The sequence below is a fragment of the Crotalus tigris genome, unplaced genomic scaffold (assembly GCF_016545835.1).
Source record: "Crotalus tigris isolate CLP2741 ecotype Arizona unplaced genomic scaffold, ASM1654583v1 scf7180000018371.15429387391:27106975, whole genome shotgun sequence".
Lineage (NCBI taxonomy): Eukaryota > Metazoa > Chordata > Lepidosauria > Squamata > Viperidae > Crotalus > Crotalus tigris.
In genome coordinates, this window is record NW_024096970.1 from 20,797,853 (window position 1) to 20,823,133 (window position 25,281).

General features: G+C 36.5%; 1 protein-coding gene across 1 annotated transcript; it reads left to right on the top strand.

The window, feature by feature from the left end:
- The first annotated feature begins 2,496 nt into the window (after positions 1-2,496).
- TMED10 (transmembrane p24 trafficking protein 10) lies at positions 2,497-23,798 on the top strand. Its single transcript, XM_039351698.1, has 5 exons — positions 2,497-3,985; positions 9,304-9,424; positions 15,278-15,351; positions 18,538-18,664; positions 21,527-23,798. The coding sequence occupies exons 1-5, from the start codon at positions 3,671-3,673 to the stop codon at positions 21,646-21,648; spliced, it is 759 nt and encodes a 252-aa protein (XP_039207632.1). The 5' UTR covers positions 2,497-3,670; the 3' UTR covers positions 21,649-23,798.
- Positions 23,799-25,281: the final 1,483 nt, after the last annotated feature.

Sequence of the window (25,281 nt, forward strand, 5' to 3'; positions counted from 1 at the left end):
TGTAATGTATGAACCCAGTCTTAGTTGAGAAGCCATCATTTAAATAGACCTTGAGTTAATGTAGTGATGTGTGATCTGATCAACAAATCCACAAAATTATTGAAGAAAAATATTTTACAAAAAAAGCTAATTGATCATAGGGCATCATTACAAGTGATGCTGTAGCACATGTTATTCTAACAGTATGCAGCACAAGTTAATTTTGCAATTTTATTCGTCCTTATTTGTACTCTTATGTCCTCAAGGGCATTTTAGTCAGCCCAGCCTAGCTGGTGAATCGGATCATCCTTACGGAACTTGAGAATGCAGAAGTACTCCATCTGGTCTAAGTCACCCGTATTGTGGTCTGGATGAGGCACTGTGCCTAGAGAAGTCTTCTTTTAGAAAAGATATTAATACTGTTCCATCCCATGTGCCATTCTTTTTGTTGGTCAGTGTGTCTTCCTCTTGTGCCAGGAGGAAAGGGGACTTCCTGGGTTCATTCATTGCTTCCCATTCTTACCTTTTTGCACACTGGTCTCCACAAAATATGAATATACCCTGTTGAGTCAGCTATTATCAAGCCAACTTCCCCCTTCCCTAGAAGCACTGCCTCTCATTCTTGTCTCGTGTTGCCTTAGAAAATCTTCCAGATAAAAGGGATCTTCCAGACAAAATGCCTTAATTTGAACTACTGCAAACAGGGACTATTTGTCCTACATCTTTACTTGACTCATATAGCAGGAAAAGGTATGAACCAAACCATCATTTGTTGAGAAAAGACAAATAAAGGGCCAAAAGTATTTATCATGGAAGATCAACTCTTTTGATAATAAAGTAATATAGAAGAGAGCTGCTCTCAAAGATATCAATTGTGACCATTAACATATAGTAGAAAAGTGGTAATTCTAAAAATAATCAAACTATATGTGAGGTAAAAACTGAGGTAGAACAAAACTGTTTCAAGCAGCAATTACCTCAATAAGGATAAGAAAAAGCATCCAACACATTTATACTGCATAACATTAATTTTCATCTCTTTTCTGTGTGGTGCTATTTAATATCTCAGATGTATACAGTATTGTATCTCTGTAAGCCTGGATATATATTTGATGCCTTTTGGGATATTTTAGATATATTAACAGCATTTGAATTTGTCTCAAGCTTAAAGAGTCATCTTTCTTTTTCTTTTAGGAAATCCTTTTCAAATTGCTGTGTTATTTTAGCAGCACATTATTTTTATCTTTTTTGCTGCTCAATATATTGCATGTGAATTTTTACATTGTATTGTATTTGTTTTAAATAAAGACATTTTTATGATTTGTGAGATTGATCTATCTTTGGGGGAAGGGGAGTGATTTCCTTAGGCACATGCTTCACTTTACAGACCTAGGAAATGGTGCTGTAGAATTGATTTATATTATTTCCTCTAGTTGCCAGAAAAACCACTGTCTGTGAGGGCTATGCTTGTCTCATATGCTAGAGTTCAGTGGGTGTAGGGAGGGCAGCAACAAAGGCATCCTCCAAAAAAAAAGGTAATAACAGTAATAACTAACAAGCTGCATTACCAAAATTAGAAAGCTGGTATAAAACTTAAGAGGATTTCTGAGAAATATAAGCCCACCCTATCACTAGGATGAGATATACTGTGCTGTACAAAAAAACTACACGTATATACATAGGGTATAGTTGCACAATATGCTTCATTTTGTTAAAAGTAACATATGGTTTCATGGTAATACTTTATGTTGCTTGGTATTCCAGCCACCATTAAGATGACTGGCCTGGTGACATTTCATTTTTAAATTTATATGATTTGGCATAAATGTCTAGTATACTGATCAGATCAATGCAGCCATTGCCCATGAAATGTGGAAATATGGAGGTACCACCTGCTTCTATGGTATTTCTCTTAGTCCTCCTGCACTTTGGGGGAGGCTGTTAAATAATAAAGATGTAGTCATAGGTCAACCCACCCAAGATGGCAAGATGGTTTAGAAGTGAGAGGACAAACTGTGACTCAAATTTTGACTATAGCCACAATTAAGATGAGGTTTAAGCTTGCATAACATATTGAGCCTAACAAAATTACTATATGCTTTTGCATATTGTGCAAGCCAAGTTATAGGCAATGCTGTCATACAGCTTGGTTTAGATAAGCTTCTGTAGTTTAGATTGAGTTATCAAATTTGGTGGACCCAGCCAACTGTAGTTTGCTTAACTACAGTTGGCTGTAAGTGCTGATTAGCTAAGTAGCACTTAGCACCAAAAATAAATCTCCCACTTTAATAGTCTTGTATTTTGAATCAGTTCCCAGTTTCTGATAAATATTCTGAATGTAACAAGAAGTTGTACATAAACATATGCCACATACATACATTCTCCGAGACGCAGTCTTTATATTAGTCTTTATATTTAGTGTAGTATGAGAATTCAGTTGTTACATACACATACATTCAAATTTTACTTTGAATTATTTATATTTCAATGTCTTTTTATATGAAATATTTTAATTTCCTCCCCTAAAAGGCAAAGCAGTTAACACAAATTAGAAACAAAACATAATAAATCACAGATTGGGCAAGGCCTGTAGAGTCTTGACACCCGTGGACTAGACAGTCATTTGTCTCGTATAGGATCTCCTGCTTGAGCAGGGGGTTGGACTAGAACACCTCCAAGGTCCCTTCCAGTTCTATTCTATTCTTCTTAAATATACCATGATCAATTTATATTTTGAAAATGTTAGTCCAAAAGGATCAGTACATTTTTTACTTATAATGCTTGTGAATTTCTATTTTTTTCCTTCAGACAAAATGATACAATATGGACATTACAAGGGTAAACTCAGAAATCAGGAGCATTCCTTACAGTTCACCAAAACGATATTAATCAAGAGCACTGTCTTTTGCCATCGTGCTCTGATGTTTTTTAAAATTCGGTTATTTTTTTCAAAGTAGTAGAAACTTGACTACTGTGGCAGTAGGCAGCTACTGCTAAGACAACATAGAGCATTTAGATCATGAATTGGGTTTTATTTAAATGCTAATAAAAAGCTGACAATTCCATCCATTCTAGCTAAGCTCTGACTGTCCCTAAAGTGCTTTTTAAAAAAGCAATTGACGTTTCGCTTCTTAGCCAAGAAACTTCTTCAGGTCTGACTGAATAATGGAGGATGGCAGGATTTATATTCCTTGCAGTCATCTGGTCATTAAAACTTCTCCACCACTGAGTCAGAACTGAAGAAGCTTCTTGGACAAGAAGCGAAACGTCTTCAAGGAGAAACAAAGTCCTGTTTATCTTTTGAAATAGCACCTTTACACTATTCAGATGACCCTGAGGGCACAGATAAACCCCCAAGTAGCTTCAACGAGAAAAGAATGCTAACGACCATATAAGATTACTGCAAGGAATATAAATCCTTCCATCCTCTACCATTCAATCAGAATTGAAAAAGCTTCTTGAATGAGAAGCGAAAACAAAAAGTCCAGTTGCCTTTTGAAAAAGTACTTTTGGGACAACCATAACTGAGAACCCCCATTGACACTAAGCTCCGACAAGACTTGGATACTCCGCGGACAACCCGGCATTGAATTACGCTCTCTACTTCTATTCCCACCAATCCGCTGAACTTTCTGGCCCTTCTAGCACAATTGATCTCGGTGGCTGCCCCCGAGGCTCCTCACTTCCCATCATGCAACGAGCGACGCGGTCACGTGCTGGAGGTGGAGGCAGAAAGTCCGGCCTGGTGTCACTTGGATCTACCGCCATGCTGTTGCTTTCGCTGCTCCCTGGCCGCCTTCAGCACAAGCCGGCTTTCCTGACGTCTCTGCTTGCGCTCCTTTTGCTCGTCCTGCTGCCAGGCCCCGCTCAGCCCATCTCCTTCCAATTGCCGGGCAAAGCCCGCAAATGCCTTCGGGAGGAGATTCACCGCGACAAGCTGGTCACCGGCGAGTACGAGGTGGCCCCCCCGCTGGGCTCGTCTAGCGGCCCGTCCGCAAACCTCAAGGTGCAGGGCCGGCGAGAGCGCAAGCGGGGCAGTTGGGCGGGAGCAAGTGGGGGCTGATGGGGCAGGTAGTCCTCTGTCAGAAACAGTGTCCCTCAAGTGATAGTTCCCTTCCCCGCGCGCTACCTGGTACCTCCTCCCGGACAGGCTGTGGGATTCCTAGGGCCAGCCTGTTACCGACCACACGCTTGTATTCCCGTTTCCTTCCGCATCTGGGGACACGTCAGCGTTCTCTGCGTCTCCTCAGAAGGCTGAATACGGAAGGAGGAAAAAGTCCAGTTTTGTGTACTCGCTGGGAGGAATACTGTCAATAGCAATTGCACTTAGACTTATATACCGCTTCACAATGCTTTACAGCCCTCTCTAAGCGGTTTGCAGAGTCAGCCTATTGCCCCCAACAATCTGAGTCCTCATTTTACCTACCTCGGAAAGATGGAAGACTGAGTCGGTGAGACTGGAACTGCATAGGCCCTCGCAACAATGCCTTCGCCTCTCACTAGTCCGGGATGTAAAGGCTGTTTATTTGTTTTAGTTCCCTCCTTGTCTCTTATTTTCACATACTTAGAACTTATTCATTCCTGACTTTATAGCTGAGCTTTTCTCTGTGTGTCCACCGTCCCATTGCTTTGGAGTTCTAACCATGCTGTAATTGTCCAAAACATAGTACTGTAAGGATTTATTCCCTGGGTTTTCAGAATAATATGACAGTAGGAAGTGTGACCCAAATAGCAAAAGACTGAGGGTGGGGTTTTTTTCTGCTTCACAGAGAAAGAGGAGAGGCTATTAGGTGCAGAAGTTTTGTAGTCTTAAATTAACTGCAGTGATGATGCTAGGAAGCGAAAACTAAACCCATGCCCTGAAAATACAAAAGCATTATGAAATTCCAATATTGTATATTAAGGCTTGTTTCATAGAATGTGGTATTCTTACCAAATGTGGTAGGATTGTTTGGAGTAATCCCTACATTATCCCACATTGCAGGAAAAAAAATATGTAGTACTATGTAAATTGGAACAAATTCAGTTGAATCTGTTATTTTTATTATGAATACATTATTCTTTCTCCAAGCAAAATTCTTCCCTCATGGAGACTTTCTGGGATCTTTAATAATATGACTACTAAATGTGAAGGGAAATATGTACACTGTTATATTTTGAACCATCCTTATAAATTCTGCTGAACTAAGTGGAAATGTATAAATGAAGCCAAAATTGTTTATGGCTTGGAAGCTTGTACATGTAGTCCTTGACTTATAATCATGCATTTAATCTCTGTACAAAGTTAAAATGGCAGTGGAAAAAGTGATTTATGACCATTTTTCAAACTTATGACCATAATCACATAAACAGATTTTGGATGCTTGGCAACTGACTTGTATTTATGACAGTTGCAATGTCCCAGAGTCATATGATCACCTTTTGTGACTATCTGACAAGCCAGGTTATTAGGGAAGACAGATTCACTCAACAACTGTGTTACTAATTTAACAACTGTGGTGATTCACTTAACAACTATGGCAAGAAAGGTCATAAAATCAGGCAAAACTCACTTAACTATCTTGCTTAGCAATGGAAACTCTGGGTTCAATTGTTGAATCTGGCTTCCCCATTGACTTTGCTTGTCAGAAGTTCGCAAAAGATAATCACATGACCCCAGGACACTGCAACCGTCATAAATATGAACCAGTTGCCAAGTGGCTGAATTTTGATCACATGATTAGAAGGATGTTACAATGGTTGTAAGAGTGAAAAATGCTCAAAAGTCACTTTTTTCAGTGTTGTAACTTTGAATGGTCACTAAATGAATGGTTGTAAATAAAGGATTACCTGTTCTTATACTTTTTCTCATAATAATTGAGTAAGAGTCAAGGTGAAAATGCTGTTTTTGAATAAAAGAGAACTAAGCTAGCTGATGTGGTTCCCATCTTCAAGAAAGGTGGAAAAAAAAAAAACGGACCCAGGAAACTACAGACTAATCAGTTTAACATCAATACCTGGGAAGATCCTAGAAAAGATAATCAAAAAACAGATCTGCAAACAACTAGAAGCAAATAAAGTTATTACTAGTAGCCAGCATGGGTTTGTTAAAAACAGATCATGCCAAATCAATCTTATTTCATTCTTTGATAAAGTGACTAAACTAGTAGACCAGCGAAATGCTGTGGACGTAGTATACTTAGACTTCAGTAAGGCATCTGAGAAAGTAGACCACAACCTATTACTTGATAAGATAGAAAAATGTGGGTTAGACAGCATCACCACCAGATAGATCTGTAGCTGGCTGATAAACCATACACAACAAGTAGTCCTCAATGGCACCACATCCACATGGAGAGAAGTAAGCAATGGGGTACTACAAGGTTCCATCTTAGGCCCAGTACTCTGCAATATTTTCATCAATGACTTAGATGAGGGAATTGAAGGGGGATCGTCAAATTTGCAGATGACACCAAACTGGCAGGAGTAGCCAACACCCCAGAAGACAAATCAAGATCCAAAAAGATCTTGACAAATTTGAACAAAATGAGTTTCAATGTGCAGAAAAGCAAAGTTTTACATTTAGGCAGGAAAAATCAAAGGTACAAGTACAGACCTGGCTTAAAAACAGTAACTGTGAGAGGGACCTTGGAGTCCTAGTGGATGATCACTTGACTATGAGTCAGCAGTGTGCAGCAGCAGACAAAAAAGCTAATACAATCCTGGGTTGTATAAACAGAGGCATAGAATCAAGATCACGTGAAGTATTAGTACCGCTTTATGAAACCCTAATAAGACCACATCTGAAATAGTGCAGCCAATTCTGGTCACCATATCACAAAAAAGATGTTGAGAGTTTGGAGAAAATTCAGAGAAGAGCAACTAAGATGATTAAAGGCCTGAAGACTAAAACCTATGAAGAATGGCTGCAGGATTTGGTTTGGTTAGTCTAAAGGAAATAAATAGGGGAGACATGATAGTAGTATTCCAGTATTTGAGGGGCTGCCATAAAGAATAAGGGATCACGTTATTCACCAAAACACCAGTGGGCAGGACAAGGAACAATGGTTGGAGACTGATCAAAGAGAGAAGCAACCTGGAATTAAGGAGAAACTTCCTGACAGTGAGGACAATTAACCAATGGAACAGCTTGCCTCCAGAAATCGTGGGTGCTCCATCACTGGTGATTTTTAAGGAGAAGCTGGGCAGTCACTTTTCTGAGATGGTTATAGGTCCTCCTGCTTGAGCACGAGGTTGGACTAGAAGACCTCCAAGGTCCCTTCCAGCTCTGTTCTGTTCTATCCCTTATTCAGGCTGGTAATCTTGGTTAATTTTGAACAAGACTGGAATTTGAGGGCTTGGAAGTTTAAAAAAAACATTAGAAAAGACAGTTGCAAATGATTTATATATTGTTGCCAAGAAAATTGAATAGACTTATCGCTAGGTAACCACTAAGAGTCAAGTTTGACTTTAAGGAATCTTCCCTATTTTTCTTCCCTATACAAAATAAAGTTAATTCTGTCAGATTTTTTTGCAGTTCAGACAGCCAGCTGTTTTTATAATTTAGTATTTACTGTACTAATCTGAGGTAGTTTTGTGTCTCATAAAGAAGATACATTATATTTAATTTTCAGAAGCATATATTTTCTTTTTACATAGTTTATTGATTCAGTTTTGACAAGTATTGGCACTATTTAATTTTTGATGATGTACAAAGTATAAAGAGTCTTAAAAATAAAATATATTAAAACATTTTAACTACATATATTTAAGAAAAATAAGGCAATGAACATTTTTGGTAGTTCTAAAAGATCTATGTGTAGCACCTTTCTTTTGTCTAATATTAGAGATCCTATGGTTATAAATTCTCAGAAAGTGTAACTTTCTAATATATTTATCCAATTTTTTTTACCTTGGTTTGAAGTCAAAGTCCTGCTTTAGCGATTTGCTTTTTTCCAGAAAAGTGTAATAGACCATTGAGATTCTGTGCATCAGCAATTTGTTTTTACTATCCCAATTTTGGTGGTTCACCAGATAGTTTCAGAGCATATAAGGTGTTTATTCATCCAGAATAGTTTTTTTAAAGCTTTAGCACAGCTGATTGCATAAAGTTTGTCATTGCTGTCTTTCATTTACTAGTGATCACATAATAATTTTCAGATTGCACAATGAACAGTTTTATATAGAAGAACATAGGTAAAGAGCAGGAAACTTTTTAATTACTGTGATTGCTTTTCATTGTTAAGTTTACATATTTACCAAGCCATCTCAACACAAACATAATACTTTTGATTCTGGAGGAGTGTAACAGAGAGGTTCTTTAGCCCAGGGTGTCAAACTTGCAACATCACGTGATGCGTTGGGACGTATTGCGACTTTTTTTTCAATTGCTGGCAATGGGGTGGGTGCGGTTTCCACACGATGCATCTGGCCTGCGGGTCAGCAGTTTGACACCCCTGCTTTAGCCTCTTTGTCCCAACTGCATATAGCAACTTATTGTTCAGGTTGACACTGTGTTTGTGTATGGAGAGGTGTGATCGCTGCAAAAGCATTTATGGAACATCTTTCATTCTTTGTTGTACCCCCATAGTTGTGGAGGTTAACTTTTAAGCAGTTTGCCCGGAGTTTTATAAGCAATATGCCTAATGGTACATAAGTAGCTGTCATCTGTTGCCAGCTTAATAGAATTGTAGATGCAGCCACACGTTGGGAAGATCTAGTTCAGAACACCATGTGTGATTTAATTTTGTATGAAAAGAACCATATTTGAATATTCTTATAAATTTTTACTGCATAAAATGAGAGTTTAAATATATTTTAACATATTCTAAGAATATAATTTAATGTTTGATGTATTGCTGTTTTGGTAGTGGGGAAAAGCACTATATAGTTTGTTCAAGTTAATTGTGTAAACAGTGTTTCTCAACCTTGACAATTTTAAGGCATGTGGACTTCAACTCCCAGAATTCCACAGCCAGCATTGCTGGCTGTGGAATTCTATGAGTTGAAGTCCACATGTCTTAAAATTGTCAAAGTTGAGAAACACTGAGCTAAAAGTAGCTGTAATTTGCCTTTACCAAAATTGCTGTTAATCTACTTTTAATTAAATGAATGATGTCTCCCATTATATTGTGCCCTCTTTTCAGACAACTGCTTTTTGATTAGTGAATACTGTTATACTAATATAAACTATTTAAGATAGTAGAGGATAATAAAACATGTTTTTTTGACAATCACAATTAAACTAAATTTAAATTTTCAGCTATGTAGATGGCCAAAAGGAAAATAATAACCCACCCAATATTTAGCTATTTCCTGCTTGCTTCTTTACTTTTTTTCTTACAGATTACTGACACAGCTGGACATATCCTTTATGTCAAGGAAGATGCTACTAAGGGCAAGTTTGCTTTCACCACCGAGGACTATGATGTGTTTGAGGCTTGCTTTGAAAGCAAACTCCCTGTGGGTAAGTGTGAAAAACTATTAGATGCTTTTGAGAAGTTCCTTTTTACTTTCTTTGCAGAATTCACTTAAAGAGATACCGGTACTTTTGGGTATGAAGAAGGGATATCTGCTTTGCCAAATATTTTTGATCTTTTGAAATGAAATGCATAAAATTACTTAACCACAACCTTTTAAAATTACTGATGAAGATAAATTATTTTTTTTCTAAAAATAATTGCAATTGACCAATAATGCAATTATAATATACTGAATAGAAAAGCAATTTAACATGTGAAATACAAGAACACTGTTATCAAAGAAGTATGTGACAGATAAAATCTCACTCAGCTGCTAGGACTAGTTTGTAGATTGTGCTTAACTATAATAGTTTTTCACTTACTATATTGTGAAATGCCTTTACTGTTTGCAACCCATAGTTTATGTTGGTGTTTTATGTGAACCAAGTAATTAACTTCAATAAAAAAAATAGCTTAATGCCCATTCAAAATTCACAAAATATGGGCACAAGCAATATTTTTTAATATTTCCAGCCAGAAAATGTAGGAGAACAAGGAGAGGGTATTGATTTTAATTGCTTTTATTGTTTTATTTGATAAATTACAGTATATTGAATATTTAGCTTTAATTTTGTATACTGCCCACATAAATGTGAAATGGGGTAGCTACATAAATTCAATGAAATATTTGCCATATTTTCTAACTTCTTCCTGAATTTTTTTTTGTTCTCTAGACTTGCTTCACATGTTTTTTTTTTTTCACATAAGAGGTGTTCTGCCTGCTCTTTATTTTTTCTGTTCTTGCTTTATATGGATGATAGATTAGATTTGGTGATACTAGAGCACTTTATAATCCTTGGTGATGGAATTTGATCTGCTTATTAGATATCTGCTAATATCCTTGGATTAGGCAGGTAGACTTGTTTCTGATATGAACATGATACATAGTGGCAAAGGTTGAGGATCTCTTGCATTAGTGTTTTGTCTCATATGAGGAAAAAGGAAGTGTAAAAGGCACTGGTTGTATACCCAGATCTGGTGGACAATTGCCCAACAAGCCTTAGAGCTAAAGATATCTTGAGAAGCGATGCATTTATCCATCTTTCTGTCAAATTACAGGATCAGAGTTCAGCAGAAGTATTGCATTGTCATTTTCATACTGCTTCTGATCAGGGATAAATAGCCCTTGAGGCTTGAGGAAGCTTTTGTACTCACTGCTATAGATGAATTTTCTAAGTATTGTGTTTCCTATACTGCATTCTGAACTCATAAATGTTATGTACTCAGTCCTGAGGGAAACAGATTTTATCAGAATTTTTGCCAGCCTATTTCTACCTTTTGAAGGAAGTTGCTGAATTGCTTGCACTTTACAAAAAAATATTTAGAGCTTCTTACTTGATACTATTTGGGTATTATAGGTTATTATGACTGTCAATAGTTTTTTTACATGTTGCTCATAAAATAGATGGATATTCTTTAGCAGTTTAGGCAGCAGTATATTTATCTCTGCCTGGGGAAACCAAAACTTAAGATAACAGTTATTTGAGCTGTTGAGCCAGGTGGAGTTTGAGCAATTGGGATTTCTCAAGCCTGTAGCCACAAAAATGGGGAAGAGGAAGTGAAAGACACTTTTTTTTGTACAAACATCCCATAGAGGGAAGAGGTGGCCCGCAAGGCGTATAAGGATCCCACAGCATGTGCTGAATTGCTAACACAATATTTTTTTCTTGCGTCATTTACTGTGCTGTTCAGGCTGCAAAGTTGCTCCTATTTTTGCAGATTTTCCTCATATTTCTACTATATGGTGAAGTTTGAGAGTAATGATGTACTAGTTATATCTATCAGATCAATTTTGAGTAATTAATATTATTTGCATTTCTGTGTCCTTCACACAAGGATGCCTTTAAAAATAACCCTTACATGGACATTCAGTCATTATTTGGTCAGATCTGAGCTTGTTGTTGTTCTTCACTCTTTAATCTTGTTTTTCCCTTTCAAATTTTCTGAAGGATTTCAGAGAGATATTTTCCTCTGGATCTAGAGCTGGTGAACAGTTTGAAGGCATACTGTCTTTCTCTGGCTTCCAGGGTATTGGAGTTGCAGCTCCTGATAGGTGAAGAGAAAGCCACTGATAAAAAGATGGCAGGGGAAAGGAAATTGCACACTCTAGGATTGTGGTATTCAGTATGCTTTAGGAAGGGGCACCCAACATTCACCTCCATCCAATCTTTCTCTATAGAAAAGCCATGTGGAGAAAAGCAAGGCATTCCAATGGCAGTTAGGGTTCTTGTACATCTAGTACCAATTGAAAAGAAAGTGGATAAGAGTGGCACTGAATGTAATTCAGTTGTATACTGTATCTGGAAGTGTTATATGTGCTTTTTGAAAGCAACATCTATACTTTGGTTAAATGTATTTGCTGAGACTTGAAAATGCTCTTAATCCTTCTGTGATTTACAGGGGAATAAGTGGCAATTAATTCTACCCATGGTCTACCAGTAAATGATGCACTGATCCCATTTTGATTTTTATAGGACTCATCAATTCCATATGGATTAAGAAAAGATTTGTGGCAAAAATATTTTGCAAACAATTTTTCACATGGATCCTGCCTCCTGGTGGTTTTTTTTTTTTTTTTTGTAATGACAAAAAAACTTGTCAAAACAACTTACTGGATATTCTGGAAAGAATCATTTGTTTATTTTGTAATTTTATCTATCAAACATACTGTGCTTTGTTATTTGTACTTTTATTTTGAATGCTATTTTTTATGCTAAATAAACAAAGTAACAGAACCATAAAATGATTTGGAAAGGATATTTTCTCACCAACTTTTCTCAACTATGAGAAAAGTTTCTCATCAACTATGTGAATTTCTGTTTTTGGAAGTCCAACAGAATATATTTTTATTCTATTTTAAGTATTTTTAGATTTATCCATAACTTGTTGAAAGTACTATATGTATTCATTATCCTGACAGTTCCTACCACTTTAATTATTTGTCCTAACAGCTTCCAGATTCTGCTCTTGGGCATTTCTACTGTTGTAATCTAAGAACCAAAATGTTGCTAAACTTTTTGTAGTTTATGTAATGCAATTCTTTGTATATAAGTTCAAAATGAAACCTTGCTGATTTCAGTCATGTTTATTCGCTACATATTTGAATGAAATTTTAAGAATTATTTCTTAAATTGCTCCATATTGATTATGTGGTTGTAATCAGAAATCATTTTCATAGAAACAGGTAACAATTGTGAGATAAAAATTGGGGACTGCTTTTTTATCCTCAGCTATCTGAAAGATACATTTCAGTATATTAGAAATTATTATTGGTAGCAGCATCATTTCCATCAACTGAAGCTCATTTCCTTCTCTTATCCACACAAAATATTTCTTACTGTATTGTGCTGCCATCTATTTGTGAAACAGAGTAAAAACATACCAATATTTTGGCATACAGTCTGTGAAACAGCTACATCATATGAAACTCTTAAGAATTTATTATAAGCAAAAGAGGCAGGACAGAGAGGTAAAATTTCCTTGTTTCCTTCACTAAATCCATAGCAGCTAATTTTGTGGCTCCCCAGATATATATGCAGCTGCTTCTGCTTATAGCTCTGCTTGTTTGCTTCTCACTATATAATACATCAGGTTTCATGGCAAGAGAGCCTTAAGCTACCACCAGCTTCCAGATGTTCCAGAAATTGCTACTGTTGTATTATGATACATTGCCAGTGCTGGTGCCTTCTCCTTGGAGAACATATATGCATGTGTTAGCCAGGATTAATTTGGAGAAGTGAAAACACAGCAGGACGCTAACCTCCTTCCCCCTAAACTTGAAATTTATTTTTTTGTGCAAGGTAAAGAGTTCAGAATAGAAAATCCTTTATTTGTAAGCATGACAATCAAACCCACATATTCATGCTGTTTTTCCATTTAAAATTTGTTTTAAATCTGTTCCCTAAGATGCTAAACTGAAGAGCTGGGTGATTGAATTATGATGGTTGGATCCCCTGTGATTGGTTCCTTCTTATGTCCCATTTTCAAGATCATTTTCAATAGTAATATGTCTGACTTAACATAGCCTTAGTTATTCTGCCATATAACTTTCATTGCAAGCTTCATTTCTTACATTTCCCACTTAAAAACTAAGCTCATGTTCTTAGAAATAATGGATATTAAAAACAGGTCAGAATAAGAGGGAAAAATAGAAATATCTTTCCTTCCCCCAAAATGAAATAAGCAAAAGCAAAAAAAAAAATCCTCTTCAAAGTAACTGATGTTATTTAACCTGATGTATACAGCTTTATCCTTTTCATGATTTTCTGGAAATAGAACATTTCTTTTTTTTTTTTTCAGAAGGTCTTTCCTTTAGATACACATGTACATGAATGAAAGTGAGCCGATTTAAATTATAAGATTTAAGTAAACATGTCATAATTTACATTCAAGGTATTGTCAGATTTCAACTGAAGGTAGATTTTCCATTTTTCCCCTTTCCTGATCTACCTTCCTTTTTCCAGAAATCAGTACATGAATTATCATAACCAATTGAACATTTGTATATGGAATTAAATGTTTTTGTGTACAACCCCCCCCCCCGTTTTTCTTAAGAGAGATGTCCGTTCTTTGCAGTATCAGAAAGGTAATCATAGCATCACTTTAAGATAGGGAAATGATGAATAGAATATAAGGCATCATTTTTGCAGATAAATCAGTAATATAGTCATCAAATTAGAATCATAATGGACCCCGCCCATCATGCTTTAACTCATGACAGTCATAAAATCATCCTTTTGACTTTTCTGTTAAGGCAATCTGTGGTCGTAAAATCTGCAAACCAGTGGTTTACTATGGATATTGTTTTGCTGAAAGCTAGAAGTAAATTATAGTTTTCAGCAAAATTGTCATAAAATGCAGTCACATGACTGTGGAATACTTGCAAGCAGCTTTAAATAGGCCTAGTTGCCAAGCACCCAAATATTGTTATGTGACTGCAGGTACACCTAACTGTTGGAACCTCAAATTTGGGGTCATAGATTTACCTCAAGTAGATCTGTCGGAACTTCGAAGAGTCACTAAGCGACCGGTTGTAAGTTGAGGACTACCTGCACTCGGAGTCTTTTAGAGATTGAACAGTTTCCTGCACTGTGTACAACAAAGCAGAAAGCTTTGTCTATAAAAGGTTAAAGTCTTAGGGTATGATTTTTATTGGTTGGAGTTGAGATGAAGATACATACTTTTTTTTAATGCCTATGAGTGTATACTTGCATGTAATTTATTAGCAGCATTCACTGAGGATTAATGACAAAGCTCTTTGCCAGCCCACTTACTTAAGGTTTATTTATGATGGTAATGGTAAAATGTGAATTGGAAAAAAGAAGACAGAGCAAGCTAGTGTTTTTAGCAATTTCCCAGATGGTTGAGAAGTTGGCTAGGTGGTCTGCTTTTCAAAGTAATTTCATCTGTTCCATTTAATATATCATTTGGCTTTCTACTGTTTCCATTTGGATAGAATTGGCCTGTTAGTTCCAGCTAGCTAATCTGGCGTTATTAAATGGTACTTATATATTTTCTTACTGTTTGTGGGTGGACTGAAGGCCAGGAAATTGGAGTGTCTGCATTCTGCATTCTCCACATGCATAGTTGCAACAGCTTATTACTTTAGGGAGTTCTTTGTTTAGGAGAACCCTGTAGACTTTTCTATGGTTATAATAATAATTTGGCTGCATCTTTAACTCTGTAGAGGCTTATAAAGAGTGAGTATAAATCCTTCTATAATAGGAAAGGGAGCAGAGCTGGGAATTTCCTGGCAGTTAAAATACTGCATACAATGAATCCTTTCATTGCATTTCCAGGAACAGGGCGGATGCCAGACCAGCTTGTGACCTTGAATATGAAGCACGGAGTGGAAGCAAAAAACTATGAAGAGGTATATCTCTGCTTTTTCTGCCTTTGTCTCTGCTTTCTTGCTAGTATTCATGTGATGCTGTTGATGACCTTGGACTCAAAATGTGATGATATTTTTGTATTTTGATGTTGTGCTCACTATCTAACTTCACTGGCTATTGCTTGTACCTAGCGAAGTTTTTAAAATTTGCTGAGGTCATCGAAATTGGTGAAGTTGGATCAAACTGTACTTGATTAGAGATCATTTGTTCATTTCTTTAAAAAGTTTTATAATAATACATTATTAATGTAAACTACATCAATCTTACTTTAAAATAAGTTCCTGAATTATTTCACAACAGATTTCATTTAAGACTATTATTCCAAAGACATTTAAGAGGAACTACCCTATTGAATTCAGTACCTTGTTTCTCCAAAAGTAAGCCCTACACTAACAATAAGCCCTTGCTTGATTTTTGGTGGTGGGCCTAATATAAGCCATATCCCCAAAATAAGCCCTAGTTTTGGGGCAAGGCACGCACGTAAAAATCAAGCTGGGGTGGGGATGTGGAGCTGCCCCACCTGCCCCGCACCCACTTATCTTGCAGCCAGGCCTCTCCTTGCAGGCCCACTTCTTCTTCTGAGGCCTCTTCTGCAGCCAGGCCTGCATTTCTCAGTCACAGGGCTTTCCAAAAGGCCTGTGCAGCCAAGAACTGAGCTATGGATTCAGTCTACAAGATCTCGGTACTCTGCTGCTTAGGCCTTCTGGAAAGGCCTGACTGCAAAATGCAGGTCCGAATGCAGCTGAAGAACTTCAGCCCCCGAAGTAGTAGATCGGCTGGGTGGGGCTGTTGGTGCCGGAGGTGCGGTAAGGCCTACCCCAAAAATAAGACCTGGTGCCTCTTTTGGAGGCAAAAAAATAAAATACAAAATAAGACCCGGTCTTATTTTTGGGGAAACATGGATTTACTTTGAAGTAAATGTGCACAATGTTCTATAATTTAGGCTCAAATTCTGCAGTTTATGATCATAAATGTTTCTCCACAAGGCTTTTAGAAAGAGGAAAATTTTGATAAACCATAAAGCATACCTTCAGCTGGCTTGATAAAGTGTGGTTCCTATGAATGTTATGAATGGAGATTCCTAGGTTTATTTAGTAATTACACATTTTCTTGATCATAGTCTATAAAACAAAACATCTTACTTTTTTCTTCATTTTAAAGTAGATGAAGGCTACCATCACACCTAGGGGTTGTTTTGCAACTGTCATAACTGTCTAGAACAGGGGTTTCAAACTGCCGGCCCCCAGGCCAGATGCGTCATCCGGAAGACGCGTCCACCCCATTGCCGGCAATGGCAAAACTATCCCAATACATTGCGCGACGTCATGTGACATCGTGAGTTTTGACATGTCTTGTCTAGAATCATGTAATATATCTTCCAGGCCTTTTGCTTTAGGTGAAATTCTATAAAAAAGCTGCTATAATATTTGCAAACACCTAAGTTTGATTGCCCTCTTGTGGCCTTCCAATAAACTGTTGATAGTAGTTTAAATCTATTATGTATTCCGTGCTCATCTATATTACAATACTTGGTAGCCAAGTAATTCGAAGAAAACTTTCAGTAGAAGGTATATTTAGGATTACAGTCAACATCCTCTTGCAATTAAACATAAAATTCTTAAAGCCACTTCTTCCATGTAGCATTTCTGGTCACGTGAGATTTCATTTCCATTTGAGAGACAAATGTATCTTAAAATTATTTAATATTATTAACAATTCTTTAGATGTTTGGTAAAATCAATTAGAATTCACTAAACTGTCATCAAGACAGAAAATTAAAGGTTTGATTTATAAGTGAAGGAACTTTGTTTCTTCTGTTTAAGAAAATTATGAGAATCAGCAGCTGGATCATTTTTTAAAACTATTGATAAAAAAGAAAAGTACAGATGTTTGACTTTCTCATTAAGTGCTATTTATATACGACATTGAGGGAAATGAATATAAAATTATTCCCCTTTCAAGGTTGGAGTCCATCTTTAATCCTCATCTATAATACAGTATCCCTGATGTTGCAGATTGCGGTTGTCATGGCCAGATCACCATATGTGAAGTATTATTAGGTGCAGTGATCTTGAATTTGTTCTGCTAGCCACACAGAATGCCCCTAAAATTAAAGTGTCTACATCTATTGAAATATTACATTTCTAATTAAATAGGAAACAATAATTAGCTACATTGGATAGTAAATATGTTTTGTAGTTTCAGCATTAGGCAGGTGGTTTGCTGTACCTTGTCCAATTGTCTGTTATCCTGTAGTGTTCGATCAGAGTTGTATGCTATATTATATAGGAAAAAGAAAGTGGTTTTGGCTTCAGGAAAAAATTGGTTGCTTAGCAATATAATTACTTCCAGATATTAGAGCTAGTACATGTACCAATTTTATGCCTATGAACATTTGTGCCTGGTGATGAAGGATAGAAAATAGAATTTTAGGGATGTTGAAATTCTGCCCTTTTTATTCTGGATATATTTTTTATAATCTCATCATAACCAAGCAATAATTGGACTGTTTATTGTGGCAAAAGATGGAGTATTGGCTGTGAGCTTCCTGACATTAAAAGAATCTCAAGTGGCGAGATGTGTAGACACATGTCTGATCAGAGTAGACAGTGCTAATCCAGATATATCTATTGTCTGTTTTCAATTAAGGCAGTTTTGTCTAAAGTTTTTTTTTTAAAAAAAAAACCCTGCATTTTGAGATCAGAAATGTTGGAGACATACTTTTCCTTGAAAGTAATCCCTACCCCAAAAATAAGCCCTAGTTTTGGGGTAAGGCACGTGCCTAAAAATCAAGCTAGGGTGTGGAGGGGTTGGAGCTGCCCCACGCACCTCGTACTCGTTTACTGTTGCAGCCAGGCCTTCCATGAATTGACATCTGCTTCTCCTCGCCAGCCCATGTCTTCTGCAGTGTCCTCCAGCCTGCATTTCGCTATCGGAGGCCTTGGAAATGCAGGCCGGAGCTCCATTCTCAGCTGCAGAATGAAGCTGCTTCTTTGGCCACAGAAAAAGTGGGCTGGCTGGCTAGGGCTGTTGGTGCCACAGCGGCAAGATGAATGGAAAAGAGCCCCAGAAAATAAGACCTGGTGCCTCTTTATAGAGGTCCACATTTAAATGGGAATGGGTTGATACCTTCTGGATCACTGACATATAATGTCCTCTTTTATCAGATTGCTAAAGTGGAAAAGCTAAAGCCATTGGAGCTGGAGCTGCGACGACTGGAAGATCTTTCGGAATCTGTTGTTAATGACTTTGCATACATGAAAAAGCGAGAAGAAGAGATGCGGGATACAAATGGTATGTACTTATGGGCCTCTACGTAGCACTGATAATGTCTCTCTGCCTAGAGAATACAAATAAAAAGTTTTTTATATAAAACAGCGGTTCTCAACCTTTGTGTGACGGTGACCCCCGCCACACGGATGCGCCGCGCATGTGCGGCGGCGCCCCCATGCACGGTTCCGCCCCCATGCGCGGCGCGCATGCGCAGCGGCGGCCCCATGTGTGGCACACATGCGCAGCGGCGCCCCCTGAGGGGGGAAAATGGCGGATCGCATTTGGCGACCCCCGTAAAATGGTCGTTCGACCCCAAATGGGGTCGCGACCCATAGGTTGAGAACCGCTGATATAAAACATGATAATTAAATATTCCACTACTCTATTGTTTTAATTATTTAATAAGAATATAACTTCCCATACAGTTGCATTTCAAAGTTTATAATAAAAGTTTGGAAATACAAGATAAAAACAATAAATCAATATCAAATCAAAAACATACCAAAAATATGAAGTGAAAATAAAATATAAACACCTGACAGTCATTTAGGGAAGAACTAAGCAAAGATGTCTCCAAAAGCTGTAGTAGTAGGTACCTGATGAATTTCAGCATATGTATCGGCATAGAGAAAGCTCACCCACTAGTCACTAGTACAAACATGATAAAGCATTAAGTTCATCAAAGAAAGGAAAATTATGCTCTAAAATAAAAAAAATTACCAAATGTGATCCAATTATACCTTCCACTCTAAAGCTCCAAGCTACTCTTTTTACATCTTGAGGCTGAAATAATTTGCAGTACAAGTAGTCCTTGACTTATGACCACAATTGAGCCTCGAATTTATGTTTCTAAGCGAGGCAGTTGTTAAGTGAGTTTTGCCTCATTTTGCAGCTTTTGTCCCATAGCTGTTAAGTTAGTAACACGGTTGTTTAGTGAATTTGGCTTCCCCATTTACTTTGCTTGTCAGAAGGTTGCAAAAGGTGATCGATCACATGACTGCAGGATACTGCAACTGTCATAAATATGAACCAGTTGCCAAGCGACTGAATTTTGATCACATGACCATGCAGATGCTGCAATGATCGTGTGAAAACGATAAGTCACTTTTTTAAAAAGTGCTGTGGTAAGTTTGAATGGTCACTAAACAAATTGTTGTAAGTTGAGGATTACCTGTATTTACTGCGTTAGCCCGGTGACAGTTTGACATAGATTCACAGAGACCAGAAAAATATAATCTGACAGTCTTCACATAAATGAAGTGCATGTGGCTCATATTCTGAAATTCTCCTGCACTATACCTGTGACTATCTCTGCCAGCTAAGTTGGAAAGCAGACTGGAATTCCACCAACAAAATCTTTAGTCTGTTTCTTTCAAACTAAATAAACGTTGTCAGTAGCATCCCCCAGTTTGGAGAAATGTTCTGATAAGTTATTCTAACAGACCCTAGTGATTCCTCATATTCTCTAGCTTGGGTTATTTATTAAGGAAGTTGGCAGAGTTGAGTCAAATATACCACATAGGTCTTGATAATATGTGTGAGATAATAAGTTCATTCTTAGAATGAACTTACATTTTGTGTACCAACCTGCTTTTTAACAATATTACCAGGTGATTAATAAATGAGAATGATAGCCATCCTGCTTTTAAAATTTTTCTCTTCTCAATCCCTCTCCAACTGATTACTCGAACTCTGTTCTGCATGTTTGGTTATCATATACTCTAATTTTGCTATGCCAATATGATATGTTTCTTTTTGCCACTTTCAATGTCAGTGTCAAAAGAAACAGGTTTCCATGTCACTCACTGTCAGGGATATGCACATCAAGTTCTAAGAACAAATTCTGTATTTGGAATGTGATCAGAAGTAACTTATGTGCATGCTTTATAGGATGTTTTATAACTGATTCTAGAACAATATTCTAAAACTTAAACTTTCCCTTCCTAAAGAGGGGTGTGATTCAGTAGAAGCGAATGATATAAGCAAGACATAATTTCGAGTACTGTTTATTGACAATGCATATCTCTTCAAATGCAGTTGTTATGAAAGCTAAGAATATGAATATAGAATACAGAATAACAGCTGGAAAGATCTTCTAGTCCAACTTCCTGCTGAAGCAGGAGACTCTATATAATTCTGGACAAATGACTCTCCAATCTCTTTTTAAACACCTTCCACTGATTAATTGTTCTCACTGACAAGAAATTTCTCCTTAATTGAATCTCTCTCCCTTAAGCTTCCATCCATTGCTTGTCTTGCCCTCCTCTGACAGGCCCTCAAATATATTGGAAGACTGATATGTCATCTCTAGTCCATCTCTTCATTAGACTAGACATTCTCAGTTCTTGCAACCGTTATTGTACAATTTAGCCTTCATTCCTCTAATCATCTTTGTTGCTCTTCTCTGCACTCTTTTTTTAAAATCTCAACATCTTTTTTGTGTCATGGGGACCAAAACTGGATGCAGTATTCCAAGTGTAGGCTTACCAATCCAGTATAAAGTGGTACTAACACTTCACATGATCTTGATGTTACCCTTCTGTTGATTCAGCCTAGTTCTCGGACTTTATGGCTTTTTTGGCAGTTGCAGCATACATAAAGTAACTGACCACTAGGACTCCTAAATCCCTCTCAGTTACTGCTGTTGCATCAAATGCCACCTATTCTATACCTGTGCATTTGTTTTTTATAATTTGAATTGTATTTGTTGAATGAAAACAGAACATCTTTTAATTATATCTTATCCACTGAGCCCAAACAGCTATAATAGATTTTTACTGATAATTTTTATATCAGCACTTCAAGTGAAGACATAGTAGACGGTTTGTGAGATTCAGATTTTCTTGGCATTTTTTTTTCTAACAATGGACTTTTTTGTTTCAGAATCTACCAACATTCGAGTACTGTACTTCAGCATTTTCTCAATGTTCTGCCTCATTGGACTGGCAACTTGGCAAGTCTTTTATCTGCGGCATTTCTTCAAAGCTAAGAAATTGATTGAGTAGCAAGAAGGGGTAGTTTTCCCTTGTTTTGACACCCCAGAAACAACACAGAGACCTAGCAATGACTATTGAGAGCCATCTTGGAGTTGACCTGCAAAAATGAACTTTTTCTACAATTACCCACCAAAGGGATGGAGGGAGGAAATACTGGCACAAAAACTGAGGAGGAAATTAAGGACTATTGAATAGATTTGGAAGAAGCAGTAGTTTGATTTTAAGAATTTTTGGACACAAATAAATAAAATTGTCTCAAACCAATTTTTCTTTCTTTACATGAACAATTATATATCACAAAGTTGCTCGTATCTTCTACTTCAATACACAGAATGTGATGTATTTGAACCATGGAGTTGGGTGAAGCAATGGCTCAGAAATACTTGGAGCAGAACTTCACAGAAACAGAGATTGCAAATGATTAGGAGCCACATTTCAGGAAGGGAGGAGAAATGACCAGTGACAGCTTTCTATGAAAATATTTGATGTTCATGTAGTTATGTTATTTCCAATTGCTTAACACAAACAATGTTATTGTTTAAATTACAGAAGGACTTGAGATGTAACTTCTTCAGGTTTCTTATCCTATACTCTGATATAATTTCTGCTAAATGTCAATGGAGATTCTTGCTCATCCAGATCATTATTGTCCCAAAGGTGTTGTTCAAAAGGCAAATGGATTTTCTTTTTTACCAACAAAGTACAATTACCTTTTGAACAATACCTTTGGGACAATTTCTGCTAAAGTGACACAGCTCTTGAAAAAGCACTTTGAGTACTGTAAGAGTTTATTTAATCAAAAGAAGCTTTCCCCTTACTTATACTTGAAATGCATGCTTTTATTTTCTTTTTCTTAACTTTTTCTTTACTTCCTCCATTCAACAATAAAAATACTACTTAATTTGTATCAGACCTGCATTGGACAGATTTAAATCTGCTTATAGTCTTTCATCCATGTATAGAATGTATAGAACAATCAATTTGCGTGATAAAACATAATCTGTACTTCTTTTTCACAGGGTTTACATTTTTCCAACACTTTACAAGATTTACATCAGTGGCAAAAATATATTTTGACATAATAGTTCTAAATCCTATTTGTTGATTCTATATGGACAGCACTGTTCGGTCCCATATTCATTTAAAAAAATGGGTGGGTGGATAAATGTGCTTCTAAGCTACTATGCAGTTTCTGATTCCTATGCTGAAAACATCAATTCATTGAAAGCAGCTTATTTGGCTGAATAGTCACAATTTTTTTCCTAGTCTAATTACTAAATCCCAGCTCCACTGTTTTAGAAAATATAATTACTAAATTTACAAATAAACTTCTCCATAATAATTCTGTCAAATAGTTTGCCTCCATTAACAGAAGGATGCCTGTTGTGTACCCAGTTTGCCACTCTTGCCTCAAAATCCTAATTTCTTGACTACAAAGCAAAAGTAACTTATTTTTTTAAGTATTCAAAGTATAGTGTACAAAGTATAAAGAAGTACTCTCAAGAAAACTATATTAAATGTAGGATATCACATAGTTATGAAAAGGTCTTAGTATTTGTCATAATTTTCTTCTTGGATTTCTTTCTCAGTGTTGTGAGTTTTGCTTACAAACTTTCATGGATTATTTTAGACACTTCTCTGGCAATCCCTCTCTAAATATTTGGAAGAAATTAAACCTGAGATGTGATGAAAAATATGCTTTAGAACAGGGGTTCCCAACTAGGGTTGCTGGTTTGAAAACTTGGATTTTCAAAATTATAGTGTATTGCATAATTTGTTGCCGTTATTTCGAACATTTTTTAGGGGGTGCGAGGATATATCAGAAGCGTTCTAAGGGTACAGAAAAGATTGGGAGCCGCTGGTTTAGAAGATGAAAGGCTTATCTCACATGGACTTGATTTAGTTTTTAGTAGGAAATTTAACATTTAAAGAAAAACTGGGAAGTGGTATCTTACTCATTCTTTTATCACTTTTAGCAAATCAGGAATTAGCATCTTTTAGTAAGTGACATGATATACACAATAGTTTTGCCTTCATATCATTAGTGTCTTTTCTCCTAACTGCTATGGTATACGTGCAAGTGAATAAAGTACGTTTAATTTTATCTGAAATCTGGTTGGGGATTTTTGACTTTCTCAATAAAATATTTTTTTGGGAAATTATTCTTTAAAGTAGTGTGTCTGTAAATCGATCAAACTTTTACATTTCATTTAACTGACTTCCTAAAGTCTGAATTGAATAGATTTGTTTTTACTTTTTTTTACATTTAGTACATTTTGGATCTCATCTATACTAGCCTCATGAACAGAGAATATAGTTTACCAGTAAATTGAATCTATATAAACTACAACAAAATCAAAACATTGTACAAACTGTAAACAAAGTCCTAGATACATATAATTGTTTAATTAAGTAGCCTTTCAAGTCTAAAAGGGTTTGACAGCTACTTTTGAGAGTATTACAAGATATTTGTTGGAAATTGTATACGTGTGCTGAAACCTTAAAGGTGACGTAAGTGGTGACAGTATTTCTACTTCCATCTATGAAACTAGATTCAGTTAAAAATACCGTAAGGTTGCAATGTAAGAAGCTTCAGTGTGTAAGCTATTGCAATTATACCGTGTTTGATTTTGTTTGAATCAATACTTGTTCCAAGTGAGTATTTCTTCTGCGTAAAGATGGGAAGTAATCAAGGCAGAATTTATGTATACATACACCATTGTATGTTTAATATGGTTTATATTTGTTTCACCAAAATGTGTTCTATCGGTTTCCCAGTTTCCCTATTTATAATTCTTAGTACAGGTAATCCTCAACATATGACCAAAATTGAGCCCAAAATTTCTGTTGCTAAGCCAAATAGTTGTTGAGTGAAAGTTGCCCTATTTTATAACCTTTCTTGCCACAGTTAAGTGAATCACTGCAGTTGTTAAGTTAATAACACAGCTGTTAATTAAATCTGACTTCCCCCTTGACTTTATCAGAAGATCACAAAAGGTGATCACAGGACACTATAGCTTTCATAAATACATGCCAGTTGCCAAGCGTCCCAATTCTGATTATGTGACTATGAGGGCGTTGCAATGCTTGTAAGTGTTGTAACTTTTCAGTGCCATTGTATCTTCGAACAGTCACTAAACAAACTATTGTAAGTTGAAGACTACCTGTAGTACAAAGAAATTTGTATATTATTTTAAACAAATTATGTATACTTTCGTGCAGGAACAGTTGAGAAACAGTTTCATTTGAAGGAATTCTTAAGTCTGAGATATAGTTCAAATTTCAACATTCATAGCATTTAAGTTTCGTACACAAGGAAAAGGGAAGCAGCAAATAATAAAGGAGTACTTAATCCAGTCCTTTCAGAGATTTGTATAATACAGTATTTTTCAACCTTGTCAACTTTGAAACTTCAATTCCCAGGATTCTCCAGCCAGCAAAGTGTTCCTATTTTACCAAGGTTGAGAAACACTGGTATAGTGTTTAGGGAAATTTTAATCCGATGGCAGACCAATGCAGCCATTAAAGCCTTATCTTCTTGTATGTTCTGATTTCTCCACTAATCAGCTGTTATGTTAACCAGCAGCTAGGATGCTTTAAATGTATCTGTTATATTTTAAACAGTATAAAGTAAACTGTTTT